The sequence below is a fragment of the Elephas maximus genome, chromosome 27, assembly GCF_024166365.1.
Source record: "Elephas maximus indicus isolate mEleMax1 chromosome 27, mEleMax1 primary haplotype, whole genome shotgun sequence".
NCBI classification, from domain to species: Eukaryota; Metazoa; Chordata; class Mammalia; order Proboscidea; family Elephantidae; genus Elephas; species Elephas maximus.
In genome coordinates this window covers 34,667,208-34,688,132 of record NC_064845.1, presented here as the reverse complement: position 1 = coordinate 34,688,132, position 20,925 = coordinate 34,667,208, and the positions used below count along the sequence as shown (strand labels likewise).

General features: G+C 38.8%; 1 protein-coding gene across 7 annotated transcripts in view; it reads left to right on the top strand.

The window, feature by feature from the left end:
* The window catches only part of NEK11 (NIMA related kinase 11), a 382,694-nt gene that overhangs the window by 135,545 nt on the left and 226,224 nt on the right, over positions 1–20,925 (top strand). The window contains exon 13 of one of the 7 annotated variants that reach the window (XM_049870718.1): positions 15,126–19,422. The exons of the other annotated variants lie outside the window; for them this stretch is intronic. Coding sequence (XP_049726675.1) covers positions 15,126–15,136 — 11 coding nt within the window. The 3' untranslated portion in view covers positions 15,137–19,422. Of the gene's footprint in view, positions 1–15,125; positions 19,423–20,925 lie in introns of those variants that run through there. 7 annotated transcript variants of the gene reach the window in all.

Below are 20,925 nucleotides of genomic sequence, written 5' to 3'. Positions count from 1 at the left end.
ACAGAGTGAATTTCAGATCACGGCAGCTGGGGCCCTAGGTCAGTTGTGCTCCCTGTAGTTGGGAGGTCTGTAAGGTGCATCCTGAAGACTGCATAATGGTGTAACAACCCTCTTTGGCAGTAGTTCAGTTTTCTCCTTAAATTGAGAATGAAGGTAGTGAAGCTTGGCTAGGCCGGTCATGTCAGCCCAAATTTGCACTTGAGGCCTTCCTGGTAGAGCTGTTGGAGCTTGTGCTGCCTCCGTCAGCTGAAAGGAGACTTAGCACCTGAGCTGTTTAGGTTGGCATTTGCCAACTTTTAAAATGGTCTTGTGGAAGCCACCTTGTAGCATATGTCATAGACAAACAAATGTGTATATCAGATGGATTTGTTTCTCAGACCCTTTTGACATATTTCCCTAATATATTATTTGTTATTTTCCAAAAATAAAATCTGGAAGCATAGAAATGTCCCATGGACTTTTCTTTCCAAGAATATAAAATTGAGACAGGGCATTGTGTAGCACCTGAAATGGATGGCTTGCGCTCTGGTGGAAGGCAGGGCTATAGCTGTGTATAAAAGGGAAGCCCCCGATGGGATGTTCAGTGGGTAGTCTAGGATCAAGAAATCTGGGCCCAGCCTCCTGGCTCAAAATAGGAAAAGTCCTTTTTACTGCAGTGTCACAGATGTAAAGCCAAAGACATTAAGTGATTTGCTCTAGTACGCCACCCATCTTGCCTTCTAGTTCAGCACTCTTTCCATTTCCCCCAAAGCCTGTGTGTTTGGAGGAGGTGGGTAGGATCAATGGAGTTGTGAGAAACAGGCAAGCATGTCAAGTGAATTGGACGTCAGGAAGACAGAATCTTTGTGTGCCTTTATGCTAATTTTTGTGAACCGTAGCAGCCAGTCCTGCCCCATAGGCTCCAGCTGCAACCAGAAGACTCAAGCTGATATCCTTACCTCTCATTTTGTCTTTTGTCATGGAGGTTTCAATATGGTGGACAATGCATTGATTTACCAGTCAAACTGGGAATGGCCATATCTATTCCTTTGACCATCTTGTTCCATGGTATAAGGAAACACTACTTAGGTCTCCGTAGTAAGCTGTAAGATTCAAAAAAACATACAGGCCAAATGCCTTGTAAAGTGTTTTAAACATATCCCTTATTTTTGTCTCTGTGAATTCATTTTTTTCTATATGTTATTCTTCCTTAAATATTAAATTGGAAAAAAACGCTTGGAATGATCAAGATGCAACTTGTAGATTTTATAAGTCATTAGAATATTGTGCGACTACAAGATGGTTGGTGATCATGTCGTTTGATCATGAAACGAGACTGATTTATTGGCGAACTGTAAAATGGGTAATTATTTTCCCAATGCTCTTTGCCTTTTAGAAGATTGGACTCCAAACTTTCAGCACCCAGAGGAATTTTTATTTGTTAATTTTTTATGTACCATGTATATATAGGATAAAATTACACAGTCATTTTTTTAAACTCCCACATCAATGTTTAATCAGTCTTTGATGTTAAATTAGAAAATTCCCTCTGGGATGTGGGAAGCTGGATACAGGGAAAGAAAACAGAATAAGACTTATTATGTACATTTGATAAGCATTTAGTTGACTACAGCTAATTTAACCTAGCTGAATTTATGACTAAACCATTATAATCAAATGAGAAAGCACAATTGGAACTTTAAAAGAATTTTCTATATTTAACTTTTTATACATAATGCTGAAGATGTCTTGCACATTAATTTTTGCCAGACACTTCATTGCACTCTAGCCTTATTTTCAGCAACTCACAGTTGAGTTGCAGAGCGGAGTTCCCTGCAAAGCTGTGGGATTGTCTGAGACTCATGGGCCCGGGCTGACCCAGAGTATGGCTCCTTAACCCCCCCTTTCAGATGTGGAGGCTTCTTGGAAGTAGGCCTTGGCAGCCCCCCCACATCCAGACCAGCTGTCATCTCTTCCTTTCCCTATCAGCCACTCCTAGAGCAAGTCTTGAGGCCCTTCCCTGTGCTTAGAGAGAGCCCTGGCCCAAGGGAGTTGTACTTTGTTTGCCCGTAGGAACTCCACATGCCCTTTTTAGTCGTGTGCTACTCCATGATTTATGACAGAAGCCTTGATATCTCTTCCTGTTAAATGTCCAAGTGGAAGCAAGGTGATTTGAACTCTGTTAAACATGATGTATTTTTATTGTTTTAATTTAAAAAGAAAAGAAAATCCCTACTGACCAAGCAATTCTACTGCTACATAATTACCTGAAAAACGTGAAACCACATGCCTGAGATGGTTTGAAAAAATAGCCACAGCAATGGACTGGAACATACCAACAATCATGAAGATAGCGCAGGATCAGGCAACATTTTGCTCTGTTACACATAAGATCTCCATGAGCTGGAGCCAACTCGATGGCAAGTAACAACAACAACAATAAAATCTGCACACAAATGTTCTTAGAAGCTTTATTCATAAATACAAAAAATTTGAAACAAGTCAGGTGCCCATCAACAGGTGAATGCATAAACAAACTTGTATATCCACGCAATGTAATACTGCTTGGCAATAAAAAAATAAACTACTAACACACACAACAATATGGAATCTCAAGAACATTATGTTGAGTGAAAGAAGCCTCATACAGAAAAGTTTGTAATGAATGATCCACTTACATGAAGTTCTAGAAGCAGCAGTATCACTAATCTATAGTGATAAAAATTAGGTCAGTAGTTGCCTGGGGTGGTGGCAAAGGGAATTGACTCCTAAAAGGCAGAAGGGAACATTTTGAGGTGATGGAAAAGTCCTGTATCTTGATTGTGGTAATGGTTACCCATCTGTATACATCTGTCAAAACTCATCAAACTCTACACTTTGAAAGATAACATTTTACTGTCTATAAATCTAACCTCAGTAAAATCGATTTAAAAAATTAAAATGTCCAAACCAAAAAAAGAAAGGAAAGACAGAGAAAAACATCTTGAGTTACGCCCATCAGTCTTTGTTGCAGCTAATGAATGGCTGATAGAGACTGGGGTGAAGTGGTGGAGATAGAAAACAACTGGGAAGATCTCTAGATATTGTTTAGGACTTGAAGTCCTTAGACTAGGAAATGATCATGGAGTTATCTTGGTTGTCGTTGTTGAGACTCTACACAGCAAAACATGTATGAGAGTTTCTACATGTACACTTCAGTGACGTTGATTATATTCTTTGAGTTGTATAACCATTCTCACCCTTGTTTTCTGAGTTTTTCCTCCCTCACTAACATGAACTCACTGTCCCCTAAGGTTCCTGTCTAATCTTTGTCAATTTTATCCCATATACATAGTTCTTAAAAGAGCATGATGCATAATATCCCCTGAAGTTAAACTATTTTTCTTTTTTAAGTTGACTTCAGGAGATATTTTTGGTTTAAAGTTTAAAGATTATCACAGGGCAATAGTTTCAGTGGTTTATCTACCCTCCATGGGTCCATGGCTCCAAAAAGTCTAGAGTCCATGAGAATTTGAAATTCTGCTCTGCATTTTTCCCCTTTTGATCAAGGTTCTTCTGTGGAATCTTTGATCAAAACGTTCAGTAATGGTAGCCAGCATGAGGTTTTCTTCTAGCACCAATTGAACAACGTTGTCTTCACAGGAACGTTCACAAACAGAATTTTGGTGTCTTCTCTGGAGAGGAAAATTAGCTACTTAGAGGTGAGGGGCTGGAATCCTTTAGCCCCTCTCTTCAATCTTAATAGTTGGAGTGCACACATCTGAATGGCCAGGCACCTACACCAGCAGATCTAAAAGGACCTAAAACCAAAAAAATACCGTGCCGGTTACCACTGAGTCGACTTTGACTCAGGACAACCCCATGCGTGTCAGAGTAGAACTGTGCTCCATTAGGGTTTCCAGTGGCTGATTTTTCAGAAATAGATCACCAGGCTTTCTTCTGAGGTTGCATCTGGGTGGACTCAAACCCCCAACTTTTCAGTTAGCAGTAAAGCATGTTAACTGTTTGCACCACCCAGGGATTCCTTAAAGGACCTAGTGCCTGCTAAAGCATCCTGGGTATAATAGAACAAAAAATAATAGTCCGGACTCCAAAAAACAGCCAGAGCTGCCTTCAGCTCTCAGAAGACCAAATTCTAGTGGTCACTTCTAGGTCCCCCATCACGTCCACAGCCTTAGATGTCTTAAAGGCCTGGTTTGTAAATACAAATTGGTGGTGGTCTTATATTGTATTTGTCACATATTCTACTGAGTTACAGTTGTGTTTCATGATAGTGTTTCCACCTGACTCTAATATTTACTCTCATGAATAAAGACCCTGCAGTTCCTCCCTAATTTCCTGAGCTCTAGAAGATAATTAGAGTGAATCTAATATTGAATGAAAATCTGCTCATTGTCTGCCCTGAGGCATATGTAATAATTTAGAGCGTTCCTTGTGCATACCAAGGCGGCTAGGTGTCTGTAACTAAGTTTAAAAGATTATGTCGAATTTGAGAAATTAAAGCAGGTGCAGAATAATACCTGCCCAAGCAGCTACTTTGCTGTGGTGTCCTAAGAAGGCATAATAGAATGATTTGGTCCTCAGCACATCAGTTATTCCAGAGCAAATCAGCACCCACAGACCTCTTAAAATAAGTTTCTTATCTGGGAAGGCTATCTGTGATCTCACGGTTCATCCATCAGCTAAATATAAATTATACTGTAGTTATTAAACTAAGGGCCCTGCCAGTAGGACAGAGAGTACCTTTAAGCACTCTGATTCTTGGTCCACCGTGGTTCAGTTTTGGAATGAAACAATTAAACAGAAGATTAAATAAGCGTCGATCATGGCTTTAAGGTAGCAGAGAACACAAATATAATAGAGTAAAATCTTATCCAACGCATGTCTCAGACAGTGTTTTGCATATACCATGGAATGGTTTTTCTTTAGTGAATTTATTTTTAGCAAGTGGAATTTATTTTTGGTGTGTCAGGGCGATGCCCTGAGGAAGCTAAGGTACCATGTGACTCAGGGAAGAGTCATTCAGATCTGAGTTTGAGTCCTGGCTCTGCCACTCGCTAGTTCTGCGATCCTGAGCAAGGCACTTAACATCTGTGATCCTCAGCTGAAAAATTTATCGAGGAAATGGAGTTAGTAATACCAACCTCTGGATTTTTATTATGAGCCTTAAGTGAGAACCACATGCACAAGATGTCTGTTCCTCTGTCTGACTTAGTAAATGATCAGTCCGGTCCAGTCCAGTCGCCATCAAGTCAGCTCCAACTCATGGCCTCCCCATATGTGACAGAGTAGACGTGTGCTCTGTAGGGTTTTCAGTGGCTGATTTCTCGGAAGTAGATTGCCAGGCCTTTTTTCGAGGCACCTCTGCATGGACTCGTACTCCCAGCTTTTTGCTTAGAAGCCAAACATGTTAACCATGTGAATCACCCAGGGACTTGCTAAAAGATAAGAGTTATTATTACCATGCCAGACAAAGAATGTTTAGAATGGTGCTTATTGTCTTTCCTCTACCTCTTGGAATCCTACCCATTTTTTAAGTACTGGCTCAAAGCGTTGGTCTTTTTATTTACCTTTTCAGGTGTCTCTCACCAGAATTCCTTGACTATTCTCAAGGGTCATTTTCTCTTTCCTTAGAACCTACCCCGTGCTGCCTTACAGTACCATGATTTGTGCATCTGACCTTGGGTCGTAAAACTGGGATGTCTTTGTTACAAACCTTTTTGAATCACTTTTAAAAGCAATACAGTGAGTAGTTGTGTTGTAAAAATTATAGATATAGGGTAAACAACAACATGCAAAAAAGAAAGCTAGGAAATCTCATTTAAATGAGTACTTGTAATTTAAAACTTGTAATGACAGTTTCTTATACAAATTCAAAGAGAGCTGTATCTCAAACATCTTAGCTGGAAGTGCTCTGGAAAGTTGGGTTGGACAACTCTTAGTCACCTAGTGCTTGTTGTAACACAAATACCACAAATGGGTGGCTTTAAAGAACATGCATTTATTTTTTCATAGTTCTGGAGGCCAAAAGTCCAAATCAGGGTCTCGGCTTCGTTGATTCCTTCCTTGTCGGTATCCGTGGACATTCCTTGGTTTCTTGGCGTTCCTTGGCTTGTAGACAGTTCTTACCTGATGTCTGTCTTCCCCTCTGTGTGTGCATCTCTGTGTCTGTCTGATCTTGTTATAAGTCAGAAGTGACTAGGTTTAAGATTCACATTTGTTGGCATGAGATCAACCAATTGATTATATTACATTGCATTATGGAGGATATATTATGGAAGATGATTACATTACATTATAATTACAGAAGGTAATGTGCTTTACCCAAAGTCAACTGATTTAATCACATGTAATTACCCCATGATAGCAGCTAGACTAGTATTTGGCCAAATAACTGGGGACCACAGACTAGCAGGTTGACCCATAATATTAACAATCACAGACTCCAAGTAGCCAGAGCCATGGCAAAGACGCTTATGTCTGGTTGTTTGTAAGGAGCTTGGACAGTTGCATTTCATGAAATTTCAGAGTAGAGGGGAAGGCAGTATCTCTAAATATACTACTTCATATGAAAACATAAATTTAAGTTCACTAAATTAATAAAATAAATATTATAAATAGCTTTCTATTTAATTTATATTCCTGATAGTTTGACATTCAAATTTGGCATTATTAATAGAATATGTGGCAAGTATTTTAATCTTCTAGGTTTCCTTAGATATCCAACCTAAAATACGCATTTTTGTGCACTCAAACATCTGTGAAACTGAGATGCATCTTAAAATCGATGGTGTGTCATAATTTCAGCAACAGTTTTTTTTTTTAGTGACATAAAGTAAAGGTGCATCTTAAAATTGGCTACAGTCTTTGACATTCATCATAAGTGCTTCAAGCCCTCTTTGCTTTCAGCAAGCAAGGTTGTATCATCTGCTTATCGCAGATTGTTAATGAGCCTTCCTTCAATCCTGATGCCGTTTGCCATTTTAATCATTTTTAAGTGTACAGCTTGGTGGCATTAATTACATTCAGCATGTTGTATAGCCATCACCACTATCTATTTTTAAATATTCCCCCTTACTCCGAACAGAAACTCAGTACTCCTTAAGCAAAACTTCCCATTCCCTCCACCCCACGGTCCCTGATAACCACTAATAAACCTTTGTCTCTACGCATTTGCCTATTCTAGATTCTTCATATAATGGAAACATGCAATATTTGTCCTTTTGTGACTTTCTTATTTCACTCAGCATAATGTTTCCAAGGTTCATCCATGTCATAGCATGTTTTGGAACCTTATTTCTCTTTATAACTGAATGATATTCCAGTGCATACACGTGCCACCTTTTGTTTATTCATTTGTCTGTTGATGGACACTTGGGTTGTTTCCACCTTCTGGCTATCATGATTAATGATTAATGCTGCAGTGAACACTGATGTCCAAGTATCTGTTGGAGTCCCTGCTTTTAAGTCTTTTGGTTATATACCTTGTTAGTCATAAGGTGATTCTGTGTTTAACTTTTTCAGGTACCACTGTATTGTTTTCCACATCACCTACACCGTTTTGCATTCGCAACAGCAATGAGGGTTCCAGCTTCTCCACATCCTTGCTGATGCTTCTTATTTATTTATTTTTTAGTGTGCTTTAAGTGAAACTTAGTTTCTCATACAAAAATTTATGTATACATTGTTATGTGACCCTAGTTGCTGTCTCAATAATGTGATAGCACACTCTTCCTTTCCACCCCGGATTTCCCGTGTCCATTCAACCAGCTCCTGCCCTTTTTGCCTTCTTATCTTGCCTGCAGACAGAGCTGCCCATTTAGCCTCATGTGTCTACTTGAGCTAAGAAGCAGTCTCTTCACAAGTGTCATTTTATGTCTTATAATCCAGTCTAGTCTTTGTCTGAAGAGTTGGCTTCGGGAATGGTTTCGGTTTCTGGCTAACAGAAAGTCCAGGCACCATGTCTTTGGGGGTCCCTCCAGCCTTAGACCATTAAGTCTGGTTTTTTTACTAGAATTTGAGTTCTGCACCCCACTTTTCTCCTGCTCCGTCAGGGATTCTCTGTTGCGTTCCATGCCAGTGCATTCATCGGGGGTAGCTGGGCACCGTTTAGTTCTTCTGGTCTCTGGTTTATGTGGTCCTTTCTGTCTCTTGGGCTAGTATTTTCCTGGTGTCTTTGGTGTTCTTCATTCTCCTTTGCTCCACATGGGTTGGGACCAATTGATGTATCTCAGATGGCTGCTCGCTAGCTTTTAAGATCCCAGACTCCACTCACCAAAATAGGATGCAGAACATTTTCTTAATAAACTTTGTTGTGCCAGTTTACCTAGATGTTTCCCTGAAACATTGGTCCCCAGACTCCCACCACTCTGTGTCTCGATGTGCCTCGTTGTATTCAGGAAACTTCTTAGCTTTTGGTTTAGTCCAGTTGTGCTGACTTCCCCTATATTGTATGTTGTCCTTCCCTTCATCTAATTCTTATCTACTAGTTAGTGAATACTTCTGTCCATCTGTCCCTAGCCTTGTAACCATCAAAGAATGTTTTCTTCTGTGTTTATACCTTTTCTTGAGTTCTTATAATAGTGGTCTCATACAATATTTGTCTTTTTGTGACTAATTTCACTCAGCACAATGCCTTACAGATTCATCCATGTTATGAGATGTTTCACAGATTCATGGTTGTTTTTTATCATTGCATAGTATTCCATTGTGTGAATATACCATAATTTGTTTATCCATTTGTCCGTTGATGGGCACCTAAGTTGTTTCCATCTTTTTACTATTGTGCAGTGAACATGGGTGTGAAAATATCTATTTTTGTGATGGCTCTTATTTCTCTAGGATATATTTCAAGGAATTTTTGTTATTTCTTAAAATAGCCACCCTAGTGGGAGTGAAGTGATATTTCGTTGTGATTTTGGTTTGCATTTCCCTAATGACTAAGACAGTGAACATCTTTTCATTTGTTTATTGGCCTTTGTATTTCTTCTTTAGAGAAATATCTGTCAAGACTTTTCCCAGTTTTTAATTGGACTGTTGGTCTTTTTGTTGTTGAATTGTAAGAGTTCTTTATATATTCTTGCTATTAAACCCTTATCAGATATATGGTTCCCAAATATTTTCACCCAATTTGTAGGTTGTCTCTTCACTTTTTAATTTTGATTAAGTCCAGCTTATTTATTTTTCTTTTTGCTTGTGCTTTTGGTGTCATGTCTAAGAATACATTGTCAAAAGGTAGGTCCTGAAGATTTACACTTATGTTTTCTTCTAAGAGTGTTATTGTTATAGTTCTTATATTTAGATGATTGATTCAGTTTGAGTTAATTTTCATATATTTTATAAGATATGGGCCCAACTTCATTCTTTAGCATTTGGAGATCCACTTGTCCCAACACCATTTATTGAAGAGACTATTCTTTCCCCCAGTGAATGAACTTGACAACCTTGTCGAAAATCAATTGATCATACATGTATGCGTTTATTTCTGAACTCTCAATTCTATTCTGTTGGTCTGTTTGTCTACCGTTATGCCAGTACCACATGATCTTGATTACTATAGTTTTATAGTAAGTTTTAAAATCAGGAAGTGTGAGTCCTCCTCCTTTGCTCTTCTTTTCCAAGATTGCTTTGGCTTTTTGGGTCCCCTCGCAATTCCATATGAATTAAGAATCGACTTTTTCATTTCTGCCAAAAAGGCTCTTAGAATTTTGTTAGGAATTGTGTTGAATCTATAGATCACTTTGGATAATATTGACATCTTAACAATATTAAGTCTTCCAGGCTAAGAACATGGGATGACCTTCTATTTATATAGGTCATCTTTAATTTTTTTCAGCAATGTTTTATAGTTTTCAATTTACAAGTCTTTCACCTCCCTGGTTACATTTATTCCTAGGTATTTTATTGTCTTATATGTTGTTGTAAATGGACTTGTTTTCTTAATTTCCTTTTCAAATTGTTTGTTGCTGGTGTATTGAAGCACAGTTGATTTTTTTTAAAAAACACAAGTGATTTTTGTGTGTTGATCTTATATCCTGTGACTTTGCTGAATTCATATATTAGCTCTAGTAGCTTTCTTGTGGATTCTTTGGAGTTTTTTTTTTTTTTTGCATATATAATCATGTTGTTTGCAAATAGACATAGTTTTACTTTTTCCTTTCCAATTTGGATCCCTTTTATTTCTTTTTCTTGCCTTATTTTTCTTCTTAGAACTTCTAGTGCAATGTTGAATACCAGTGGTGAGAGTAGACATCCTTGTCTTGTTCCTGATCATAGAGGGAAAGGTTTTGTCCTTCTTCATTATGATATTAGCTGTGGGTTTTTCATAAATGCCATTTATCATGTTGAGGAATTTCCCTTCTGTTACTAGTTTGTTGTATGTTTTTATCATGAAAGGGTTTTGAGTTTCGTCAAATGCCTTTTCTATATCAATTGAGATAATTGAGTTCTTTTCCTTTGTTTTATTAATGTGGTATATTGCATTGATTGGTTTTCTTATGTCGAACCGCCCTTTCATTCCTGGAATAAATCCCACTTGGTCATGGTTTATAATTCCTTTAATATACTCTTGAATTCATTTTGTACTTGTTGAGGATTTTTGCATCTATATTCATAAAGGATATTGGATTATAGTTTTCTTGTGGTAGGTTTGTCTGACTTTGTTATCAGGGTAGAGGTAATTCTTACATAGGTTTTTAAATTTTTTGAGTCAGCCCTTAATATGTAAAATTATATTTTGGGGCCAGCTTAAGCCTTGTTAAAAACTTCTGATCAACAGGGTTACATTTGTAATATTTATAATCTATCTTAATTTTTTTTTATCTTAATTTAACTCCTTATTTCTATGAGCTGAAGAAAGCTATTATGAGAGGCAGAGTACACGGCAAAAGGTAGTATATTAAGGTTGCAAATGGAATTAAGGCTGCTAATCAACTGACTGACAAGCAAATGAAATGGAATGCATAAACATCGATATCCTTGGCATTGGTGAGCTGGAATGAACTGGTATTGGCCATTTTGAATTGGACAATCATATAGTCTACTATGCTGGAAAAGACAACTTGAAGAGGAATGGCGTTGCATTCATCATCAAAAAGAACATTTCAAGATCTATCCTGAAGTACAACGCTGTCAGTGATAGGATAATATCCATATGCCTACAAGCAAGACCAGTTAATACGAGTATTATTCAAATATACGCACCAACCACTAAGGCCAAAGCTGAAGAAATAGAAGATTTTTATCAGCTGCTGCAGTCTGAAATTGATTGAACAGACACTCAAGATGCATTGATAATTACTGGCGATTGGAATGCGAAAGTTGGAAACAAAGAAGAAGGATCAGTAGTTGGAAAACATGGCCTTGATGGTAGAAACAATGACAGAGATTGAATGATAGAATTTTGCAAGACCAACAACTTCTTCATTATAAGTACCTTCTTTCAGCAACATAAACGGTGACTATACACATGGACCTCACCAGATGGAACACACAGAAATCAAATTGACTACATCTGTGGAAAGAGAACATGGAAAAGCTCAATATCATCAGTCAGAATAAGGCCAGGGGCTGACTGTGGAACAGACCATCAATTGCTCATATGCAAGTTAAAGCTGAAACTGAAGAAAATCGGAGCAAGTCCACAAAAGCCAAAACATGACCTTGAATATATCCCACCTGAATTTAGAGACCATCTGAAGAGATTTGATGCATTGAACACTGGTGACCAAAGACCAGACGAGTTGTGGAATGACATCAAGGACATCATACATGAAGAAAGCAAGAGGTCATTGAAAGGACACGAAAGAAAGAAAAGACCAAGATGGATGTCAGAGGAGACTCTGAAACTTGCTCTCAAACGTCGAGCAGCTAAAGCAAAAGGAAGAATTGATGAAGTAAAAGAATGGTGGCTCGAGAAGACAAAGTAAAGTATTATAATGATATGTGCAAAGAGCTGGAGATGGAAAACCAAAAGGGAAGAACATGCTCGGTGTTTCTCAAGCTGAAAGAACTGAAGAAAAAATTCAAGCCTCAAGTTGCAGTAGTGAAGGATTCTATGGGGAAAATATTAAACGACACAGGAAGCATCAAAAGAAGATGGAAGGAATTCACAGAGTCATTATGTAACTGAATGCCACTTGGGTTCTTGTCCTGTCTTATTAGCTGATTGAAATAAGATGGACACTGATCGCAAGGGAAACAAAGCTTCCTTGATCTTCCGTGATCTTCATAAAGGGGTTTTCAGTTTTGTTTTGTGACATTGAGGGTCACATCAGTAAAAAAAAAAAAAAATCAGTACCAGTCATTAATTGTTGTATGTGGGACAGCCTCTTAGATTCACCTGGATTCACGTTCCATTTTTTGATATGAAATAGCACCTCTCCAGAAACAGAATAAAACATAAACTAGAACTTTCCAGCAAGGGACTATGGCAGCAATATCTAAAACATTTTCTCATTCGTAACTAACAGCATTTTCAACTGACTTCTCTTTTCCTTTTGCTTCTAAAAAAAAAAAAAAAACTTTTAAAATAGAATAATAGGAAACCTATAGAAAGATCCAAATGATTGTCATGTTTCATAGTATTATGTCTGTGTGTAAGAAGTACAATGAATGCGACTTATTCCAAAGCCAGTGAACCAGTCAGCTTTTTTTTTGGATCTGCCTGTAAGGAAGTGTGTGTGTGAGGTTGTCAGCATTTGCAGCCCACCAGTTAGATATGTCTCTGAGATTTCAGAGGGAGTTCTTCCGAAGCCCATTTTAGTGTTTTGTGTATCAGTATCCACATGCAGGCATGTATTTACAGATGTAAATGTATATACCCAGCTTCGCAGCTAACCTTGGTAGTCCTTTCCTGCTAAACCCTTGACTCCTCCGGGCTTCTTTTTCTGGCCATGGCTCCTTTAAATTATTAATGCAGATTCCTTCTTACTATTAAAGATTACCCTGCTAAGTACAGATTTTTAGATTAGCTTAAGATGCCAGCACTCTTTCACTTTCTCTTCTACCTGAGCTTTGTGAGTTGTAGAGATCAAAATGACTTTACCTTTTTTGTATCTCAGGTTAATTTTTCTCTTTTGAATTTGGGAAAAATGAACAAACCCAGCCCCGTTCCCAGCTTAACACTGAGTAACCTGTTTTCCTGGATTCAAATAGCATAGAATTAAATTAACCCCCTTCCTTCCCATCACCCACACTTCCCCACAACCCCATTTTAAGCTAAAATAATATGACAATTTGCCTAAGCAGTTTCTTAAAACCATATGGTTTCTAGCCTTACAGTTGACCTCCTTTTATTTGTGATGTTACACATTTTAACAAGACCAGCCTGTCTTTGTTCATGGTGACTTTGATGAGGAATTTTACTAGTACATGCAATAGGACGAGGTGTCTACTGTTTGAAAAAAATGTAGGTTTGGGGAAAATTTTTAAAAATGCTTCACTTGGCCCTTTAGCTCTGTGTCATTGATAAGGAGAGGGGTTCAGTGCTTTGATTGTGCTAACACGTTCACAAGGCCGTGCTCTTACCCGTTCCAGGGAATGCTATCATTCTTTGGACCCACCTTGATGTTGTTCCAGGCCTCACCTCTTTTTTATTCTCAGTAAATTATACTCTTGCAATCATTGCTCTCTCAGCTCAAAATCATATGTAACAGGCATCGTAGTAAAAATATATATTTTTTCAGTTGTGTTGACAATATTCATTGATTCAAATTTGGCAGGACTCCTGAGAAGCATTCACAGTAAAGGTGGGTGTCACAGCATAACAGCTGTGTCTTAGTTACCTAGTGATGCTGTAACAGAAATACCACAAGCAGGTGGCTTTAAAGAACAGAAATTTATTTCCTCACAGCTCTAGAGGCCAAAAATCCAAATCAGAGTCTCAGCTGTGTCAATTCCTTCTTTGTAGTTAGCCTCAGACATTCCTTGATCCTTGGCTTGTAGAGAATCCTCACATGGTATCTGTTTTCCCTAATATGTGCTTGTCTGTCTCTATCTCTGTCATGGATTGAATTATGTCCCCCCAAAAATGTGTATCAATTTGTCTGGGTGATGATTCCTGGTATTCTGTGATTTTCCTGTATATTGTAAATCCTGCCTCTATAATGTTAATGAGGGAGGATGGGTGGCAGTTGTGTTAGTGAGGCAGGACTCAATCTACAAGATTGGATTGTGTCTTGAGGCAATCTCTTGAGATATAAAAGAAAGAAGCCAGCAGAGAGATAGGGGGACCTCATACCAATAAGAAAGCAGTGCCGGGAGCAGAGTGCGCCCTTTAGACCCGGGGTCCCTGCGCTGAGAAGCTCCTAGTCCAGAGCAAGATTGATGAGAACGCTGATAGAGAGAGAAAGTCTTCCTCTGGGGCTGACACCCTGAATTTGGATTTTTAGCCCACTTTACTGTGAGAAAATAAACATCTCTCTGTTAAAGCCATCCACTTGTGGTATTTCTGTTATAGAGCACTAGATGACTAAGACAGTCTCTATGCTGCTCTTTTTACAACTCAGAAGTGATTAGGTTTAGGATCCACCCTACACTGGTATGACTTCAACTGATTGATTGATTACATCTGTATCACATTATATTAGATATAAGGTAATTACATTACATTACATCCACAGATGTAGGGGGTAGGGTCCCAGTACATATTTTGGGGGAATACAACTCAATCCATAACAAATCGAGAACCAATAAACTAGTCCTTTGTTAGTTACAGTATGGTCTGTGAACCTGCAGTACTGGCTTTACTGAGAGCTTGTGAGAAATGCAGAATCTCAGACCCCACCCTAGATTTACTGGATCAGACCTGAATTTTAATAATTTGTATGTACATTAAAGTTTGAAAAGCACTGAGTTAAACTGTAGGCCCAGTAAGAGGATGAACAAGTCTGTCTTGTTCGTCATTTTATTCCCACCTGCTAAAACAGTGACAAGCTCAGAGTTGATGCTTGGTAAATATTTGTTGGATGAATGACTAAATCTTGGAAAAAAATTATATGAAGAACACTAATACCTTTTGTTATAAACAGCATATATTTCTTGTAGAGATTAATTTAGTTTGGGAAACAGTAGAATGACAAATTGCCAGAAGAGGCTAATTTGTGTGCATTGGTATTCACCTGTAATTTTTTCTCTTTCTTCTTAAGGGAGATTGTAATTTAATCTTACCAGATGGATCCTGAAAAGAAGACAAGTAAAGGAGTTTCAGAGACATGAGGATGGAAGTCCTCCATGCTTGCTTTTGAGTCTCTAACCGCTGCTTCTTTCTTTATCCATATGCCTACACTTAAAAAATCTCTCATGTAAGCAACCAACAGTGCAGAAGTATGGTTTCTTCCTCTGCAATAAATGTAGGACAGTATTAATTTCATAGAAGTGGCCATACTACCACAAAGAACTAAGGAGTCAGATTCCTTAGTGTTATGGATTGAATTGTGTCCTCCCAAAAATATATGTTGAAATCCTAACCCCTGAAGCTGTAAGTGTGACCCTGTTTGGATATAGGGGTTTCCTTTTGTTATGTTATGAGGCCATACTGGAATAGGGTGAGTCCTAAACCTAATTACTCAGAAGTGTCTTATAGAAAGAACTGTATAGATACAGATACACACAGGGTAAGACAAATGCCAAGAAACTTCCAGGGCTACTAACAAAAAAGAGCCCTCCCCTTGAGCCAATGCCCTGATTTGGACTTCTGGCCTACAAGACAATAATTTCCTGTTCTTTAAAGCCACCTACTTGTGGTATTCTTTGTTACGTCAATACTAGGTAACTGAGATACGTAGTTACCCAAAATGTGGTCTATGGACTGACATCACTGAGAACGTGTTAGCAAAGCAGAGTCTCAGATTTAATCACCCTAACAGGGTTTCGTGAAGCAGAGTCTGTGTCACAGGCACACACACGCTTGTTTCTTTTGTTTGCATCAGCTTTAGTCTCTCCATGAAACCCATGACAGCACTTTAGATATGGCAAAGCCTGAGCAAATATTGATTGGTGAACTACTCTTTATTTTTTAAAAAGAGTCTTGGCCTTAAAACTTAAACCAAAAATATCCCCTGAAGTCTTGGTATAAGACCAAACAATAGTTTAGCTTAAGTAGTAAAAAAAAATGTCTCCCTTGAGCAATTATGCTCTTTTAAGAACTATCTGTACGGAATCAGAAGACGCATTGCTTTTGACAGATCTACTGCAGAAGACCTCTTTAAAGTGTTGCAAAGCAAAGACATTACCTTGAAGACTAAGGTATACCTGACCCTAACTATGGTGTTTTCAATCGCCTCATATGCATGAGAAAGCTGGATGATGAATAAGGAAGACTGAAGAATTGATGCCTTTGAATTGTGGTGCTGGTGAAGAGTACTGAATATACCATGGACTGCCTTACCATGGCTGCATAGCAGCTGTAGCTCTTAACCATTGTGCCACCAGGGAAGGATGGAATTGTAGCTAGAGGGCTGAGTGTTGTGCATATTTGGCTGTGCCCCCAGAGAGGGTTATGCCTGTGATGTCACTCATTTTGTCAAGATGGCAGGAGGTTTGGAATGGCTGCACTGAGGGAAGGCAGGCTGGATGTGGGCATCCACTTTGAAGGAGCTGAGGCTAAGTCTTGTCCATGCTCAGAAGTGAGCAGGCCTTAATAGACTGAGTCAGACTACCTCAAATTCACAAGAGGCTGAGATGACCACCTGGCATCTCAAGGTGACTTTGTATGTGTTCTGAGTCCAAGCTTTCCAATTGGGCTTCTTATCAGAATCACTTATGGAGATTTAAAACATACAAATAAAATGGTGTCCGTCCTCTGAAACCATGATTTAGCAAGTTGAAATTGAAGAAAATTAGAAAAAGTCCAAGAGAGCCAAAGTACAACCTTGAATATATCCCACCTAAATTCAGAGACCATCTCGAGAATAGATTTGATGCACTGAACACTAATGACTGAAGACCAGACAAATTGTGGAATGACATCAAGGACATCATACATGAAGAAAGCAAGAGGTCATTAAAAAATGGAGGGAACAAAGGCCAAAATGAATGTCAGAAGAGATTCTGAAACTTGCTCTTGAATGTTGAGTGCCTAAAGCAAAAGGAAGGAATGATGAAGTAAAAGAGCTGAACAGAAGACTTCAAAGGGCAGCTCGAGAAGACAAAATAAAGGATTACAATGACATCTGCAAAGACCTGTAGATAGAAAACCAAAATGGAAGAACGCACTCAGCATTTCTCAAGCTGAAAGAACTAAAGAAAAAATTCAAGCCTCGAGTTGCAATATTGAAAGATTCTGTGGGGAAAATATTAAACAACACAGGAAGCATCAAAAGAAGATGGAAGGACTATACAGATTCACTGTACCAAAAAGAATACACAGAGTCACTGTACCAGCCATTTCAGGAGGTAGCATATGATCAGGAACTGATGGTACTGAAGGAAGAAGTCCAAGCTGCACTGAAGCATTGATGAAAAACAAGGCTGTAGGAATTGATGGAATGCCAACTGAAATATTTCAACAAATGAATGTAACACTGGAAGTGGTCACTCATCTATGCCAAGAAATTTGGAAGACCGCTACCTGGCCAACCAGATGGAAGAGATCCATATTTACACCTATTCCCAAGAAAGGTGATCCAACCAAATAAAGAAGTTATCAAACAATATCATTAACATCACATGCAAGTAAAATTTTGCTGAAGATCATTCATAAGTGGCTGTAGCAGTATATCAACAGGGACCTGCCAGAAATTCAAGCTAGATTCAGAAGAGAACATGGAACAAGGGATATCATTGCTGATGTCAGATGGATCCTGGCTGAAAACAGAGAATACCAGAAAGACGTTTACCCGTGTTTTACTGACTATGTTATGACTGTGTGGATCATAACAAATTATGGATAACATGGTGAAGAATGGGAATTCAAGAACACTTAACTGTGCTCATGAGGAACCTGTACATAGATCAAGAGGCAGTCATTAGAACAGAACAAGGGGATACTGCATGGTTTAACGTCAAGAAAGGTGTGTGTCATGGTTGCATCCTTTCACCATACTTATTCAGTCTGTATGTGGAGCAAATAATCCTAGAAGCTGGACTGTATGAAGAAGAACAAGGCATTAGGATTGGAAGAAGACTCATTAACAACCTGTGTTAAGCAGATGCCACAACCTTGCTTGCTCAAAGTAAAAAGGACTTGAATCACTTGCTGATGAAGATCAAAGACAACAGCCTTCAATTTGAATTACACCCCAACATAAAACAAAAATCCTCACAACCATACCAATGAGCAACATTATGATAAATGGAGAAAAGGCTGAAGTTGTCAAGGATTTCATTTTACTTGGATCTATAATCAACACCCATGGAAGCAGCAGTCAAGAAATCCAATGGTGCATTGCATTGGGCAAATCTGCTGCAAAAGATCTCTTTAAAGTGTTGAATGGCAAAGACTCACCTTGAAGACTAAGATGTAGTTTACCCAAGCCATGCCGTTTTCATTCGCCTCATATACATGTGAAACCTGGATGATGAATAAGGAAGACCGAAGAGTTGACACCTTTGAATTGTAGTGTTGGCAAAGAATATTGAAAATGCCAAAAGAACAAACAAATCTGTTTTTGAAGAAATACCACCAGAATGCTCCTTAAAAGCAAGGATGGGGAGACTACGGCTCACATACTTTGCACATGTTATCACAAGGGATTAGTCCTTGGAGAAGGACATCATCCTTGGTAAAGTAGAGGGTCAGTGAAAAAAAAAGAAGACCCTCAATGAGATGGATTGACACAGTGTCTGTAACAATGGGCTTAAGCATAATGATTGCGATGATGGCGCAGAACAGGGCAGTGTTTGGTTCTGTTGTACACAGGGTCGCTATGAGTCAACCGCACCTAACAACAACCTAACAGCAGTAGTTCCCAAACTATAGTGTGCATCAGAATCACCTAAAGGGTTTGTTAATAACACAGGTTGTTGGGCCCAGTGGTGTGCTGGACCTGGCTGGCACTGACTCTCAGAGCCTGTTGTATGCCTCTCTTTCCAATATCAAATTCAGTGATATCATGTGAGTAGCTTGGAATCAGCCGTGGTGGGAGTATTTACACCAGGGAAATTGGCAAATTTGGTAAGTCTGGGACGGAGTCTGAAAATTTGCGTTTCTAATAAGCTCCTGGAGTCCCTTAGGAGTATAAGCAGTAAACTTAACTGGTAAATCAAAAGGTTGGAGGTTGGATTTCACCCAGAGGTGCCTTGGAAGAAAGGCCTAATAATCTATTCCTGAAAAATCAGCTATCGAAAGCCTCAGGAAGCACAATTCTACTTTGAGACATATGGAGTCGCCGTGTGTCAGTTTTGACTCCATGATAAGTTCCCAGGTGATGCTGATGCTGATGATCTGAGGGTCACACACTGGGAAAAATTTTTCTAGGACCATGCTGTCCAATTCAATAACCAGTGGCCACATGTGGTTATTTAAATTTAAATTCAGTCTAATTAAAATTAGATAAAATTTAAAAATCTCTTCCTCAGTCACATTAGTGACATTTCAAATGATTAATAGTCTCATGTGGTTAGTGACTGTCTTGGATGGAATTGTATCCCCCCAAAATATCTGTCAACTTAGCTTGGTCCATGAGTCCCAGTATTGTGTGATTGTACACCATTTTATGTGATTTCCCTATGTGTTGTAAATCCTATCACTATGATGAAATGAAATGGATTAGTGGCAGTTACATTGATGAGATATACAATATTAGATAGTGTCTTAAGCCAGTCTCTTTTGAGATGTAAAAGATAGAAGCGAGTAGAGAGATACGGGGACCTCATACAACCAAGAAAGCAACGCCAGAGCAGAGAGTGTCCTTTGGACCTGAGGTTCCTGTGCTGAGATGCTCCCAGACCAAGGCAAGACTGATGACAAGGACCTTCCTCCAGAGCCGACAGAGAGAAAGCCTTCCCCTGGAGCCAGCACCCTGAATTTGGACTTCTAGCCTCCTAGACTGTGAGAGAATAAACTTCTGTTTGTTAAAGCCATCCACTTGTGGTGTTTTTGTTACAGCAGCACTAGATGACTAAGACAGTGACTACCATTTTGGACAGAACAGTTCTAGAACATTTTCATCATTGCAGAAAGTCCTGTTGGGTAACTGCTCTAGGGTAAAACCTGTGCAACTCAATTTTTTAAAATTTCTACAGATGATTCTGGTGGGATGCTTGTTTCAATAATCACTACAACTATTAAATTTTGATTTTATGTTTCAACTCTGTAAAAACCAAATTCACAAAAATTCCGTTTCCCTCATTTTCTAGTTCTTATTTCGGAAAGGGACTGGTTTGCTGAAATTCTCAAATACTGACAACATGTATTAATGACCACTTATTGTAGATAAGGACATTGAAGTGCAAAGAGGTTAAAAAAAAAGGTAGGGGGGGGAATTGTTGAACTAGGATGCAGTCCCAAATCCATAGTGTTTTCAGCCCAGAGCTTTCTCCTTTGTGCTAAATAGAAGAAATGATTATGTATGTTTGTTCACAGTCCTGCCTGGAGATTCGGGCTCAACAGTCTGATACCATTATACTGCCTCACCCTAGTGGTCACACAGATTGAAAAGTGTGTCTTTTGGACTCTCTCTAATAACAGCTGTCTCCCAACCAGTGAAGCATAAGACTTGCATTTATTGAAAACCAATTGATCATGTTAATTAATTGGAAGTGTTCAAACCAGCAGATCACACAAGAGTCTAGAGGGAATAGTATTTAATTAGTAATTAAGGGTCAGGTGAAATGGTTAACAGTCAAGTGATGAAAACCTGCGTTAATGTGGTTTATACAGACAGAGGCCTGATCTTAGGCCAGGAAAGAGCTGGCCTGGGTTAATGTGGTTTACACAGACAGAGGCCTGATCCTTGGGCCAGGAAAGAGCTGGCCTGGGTTAATGTGGTTTACACAGACAGAGGC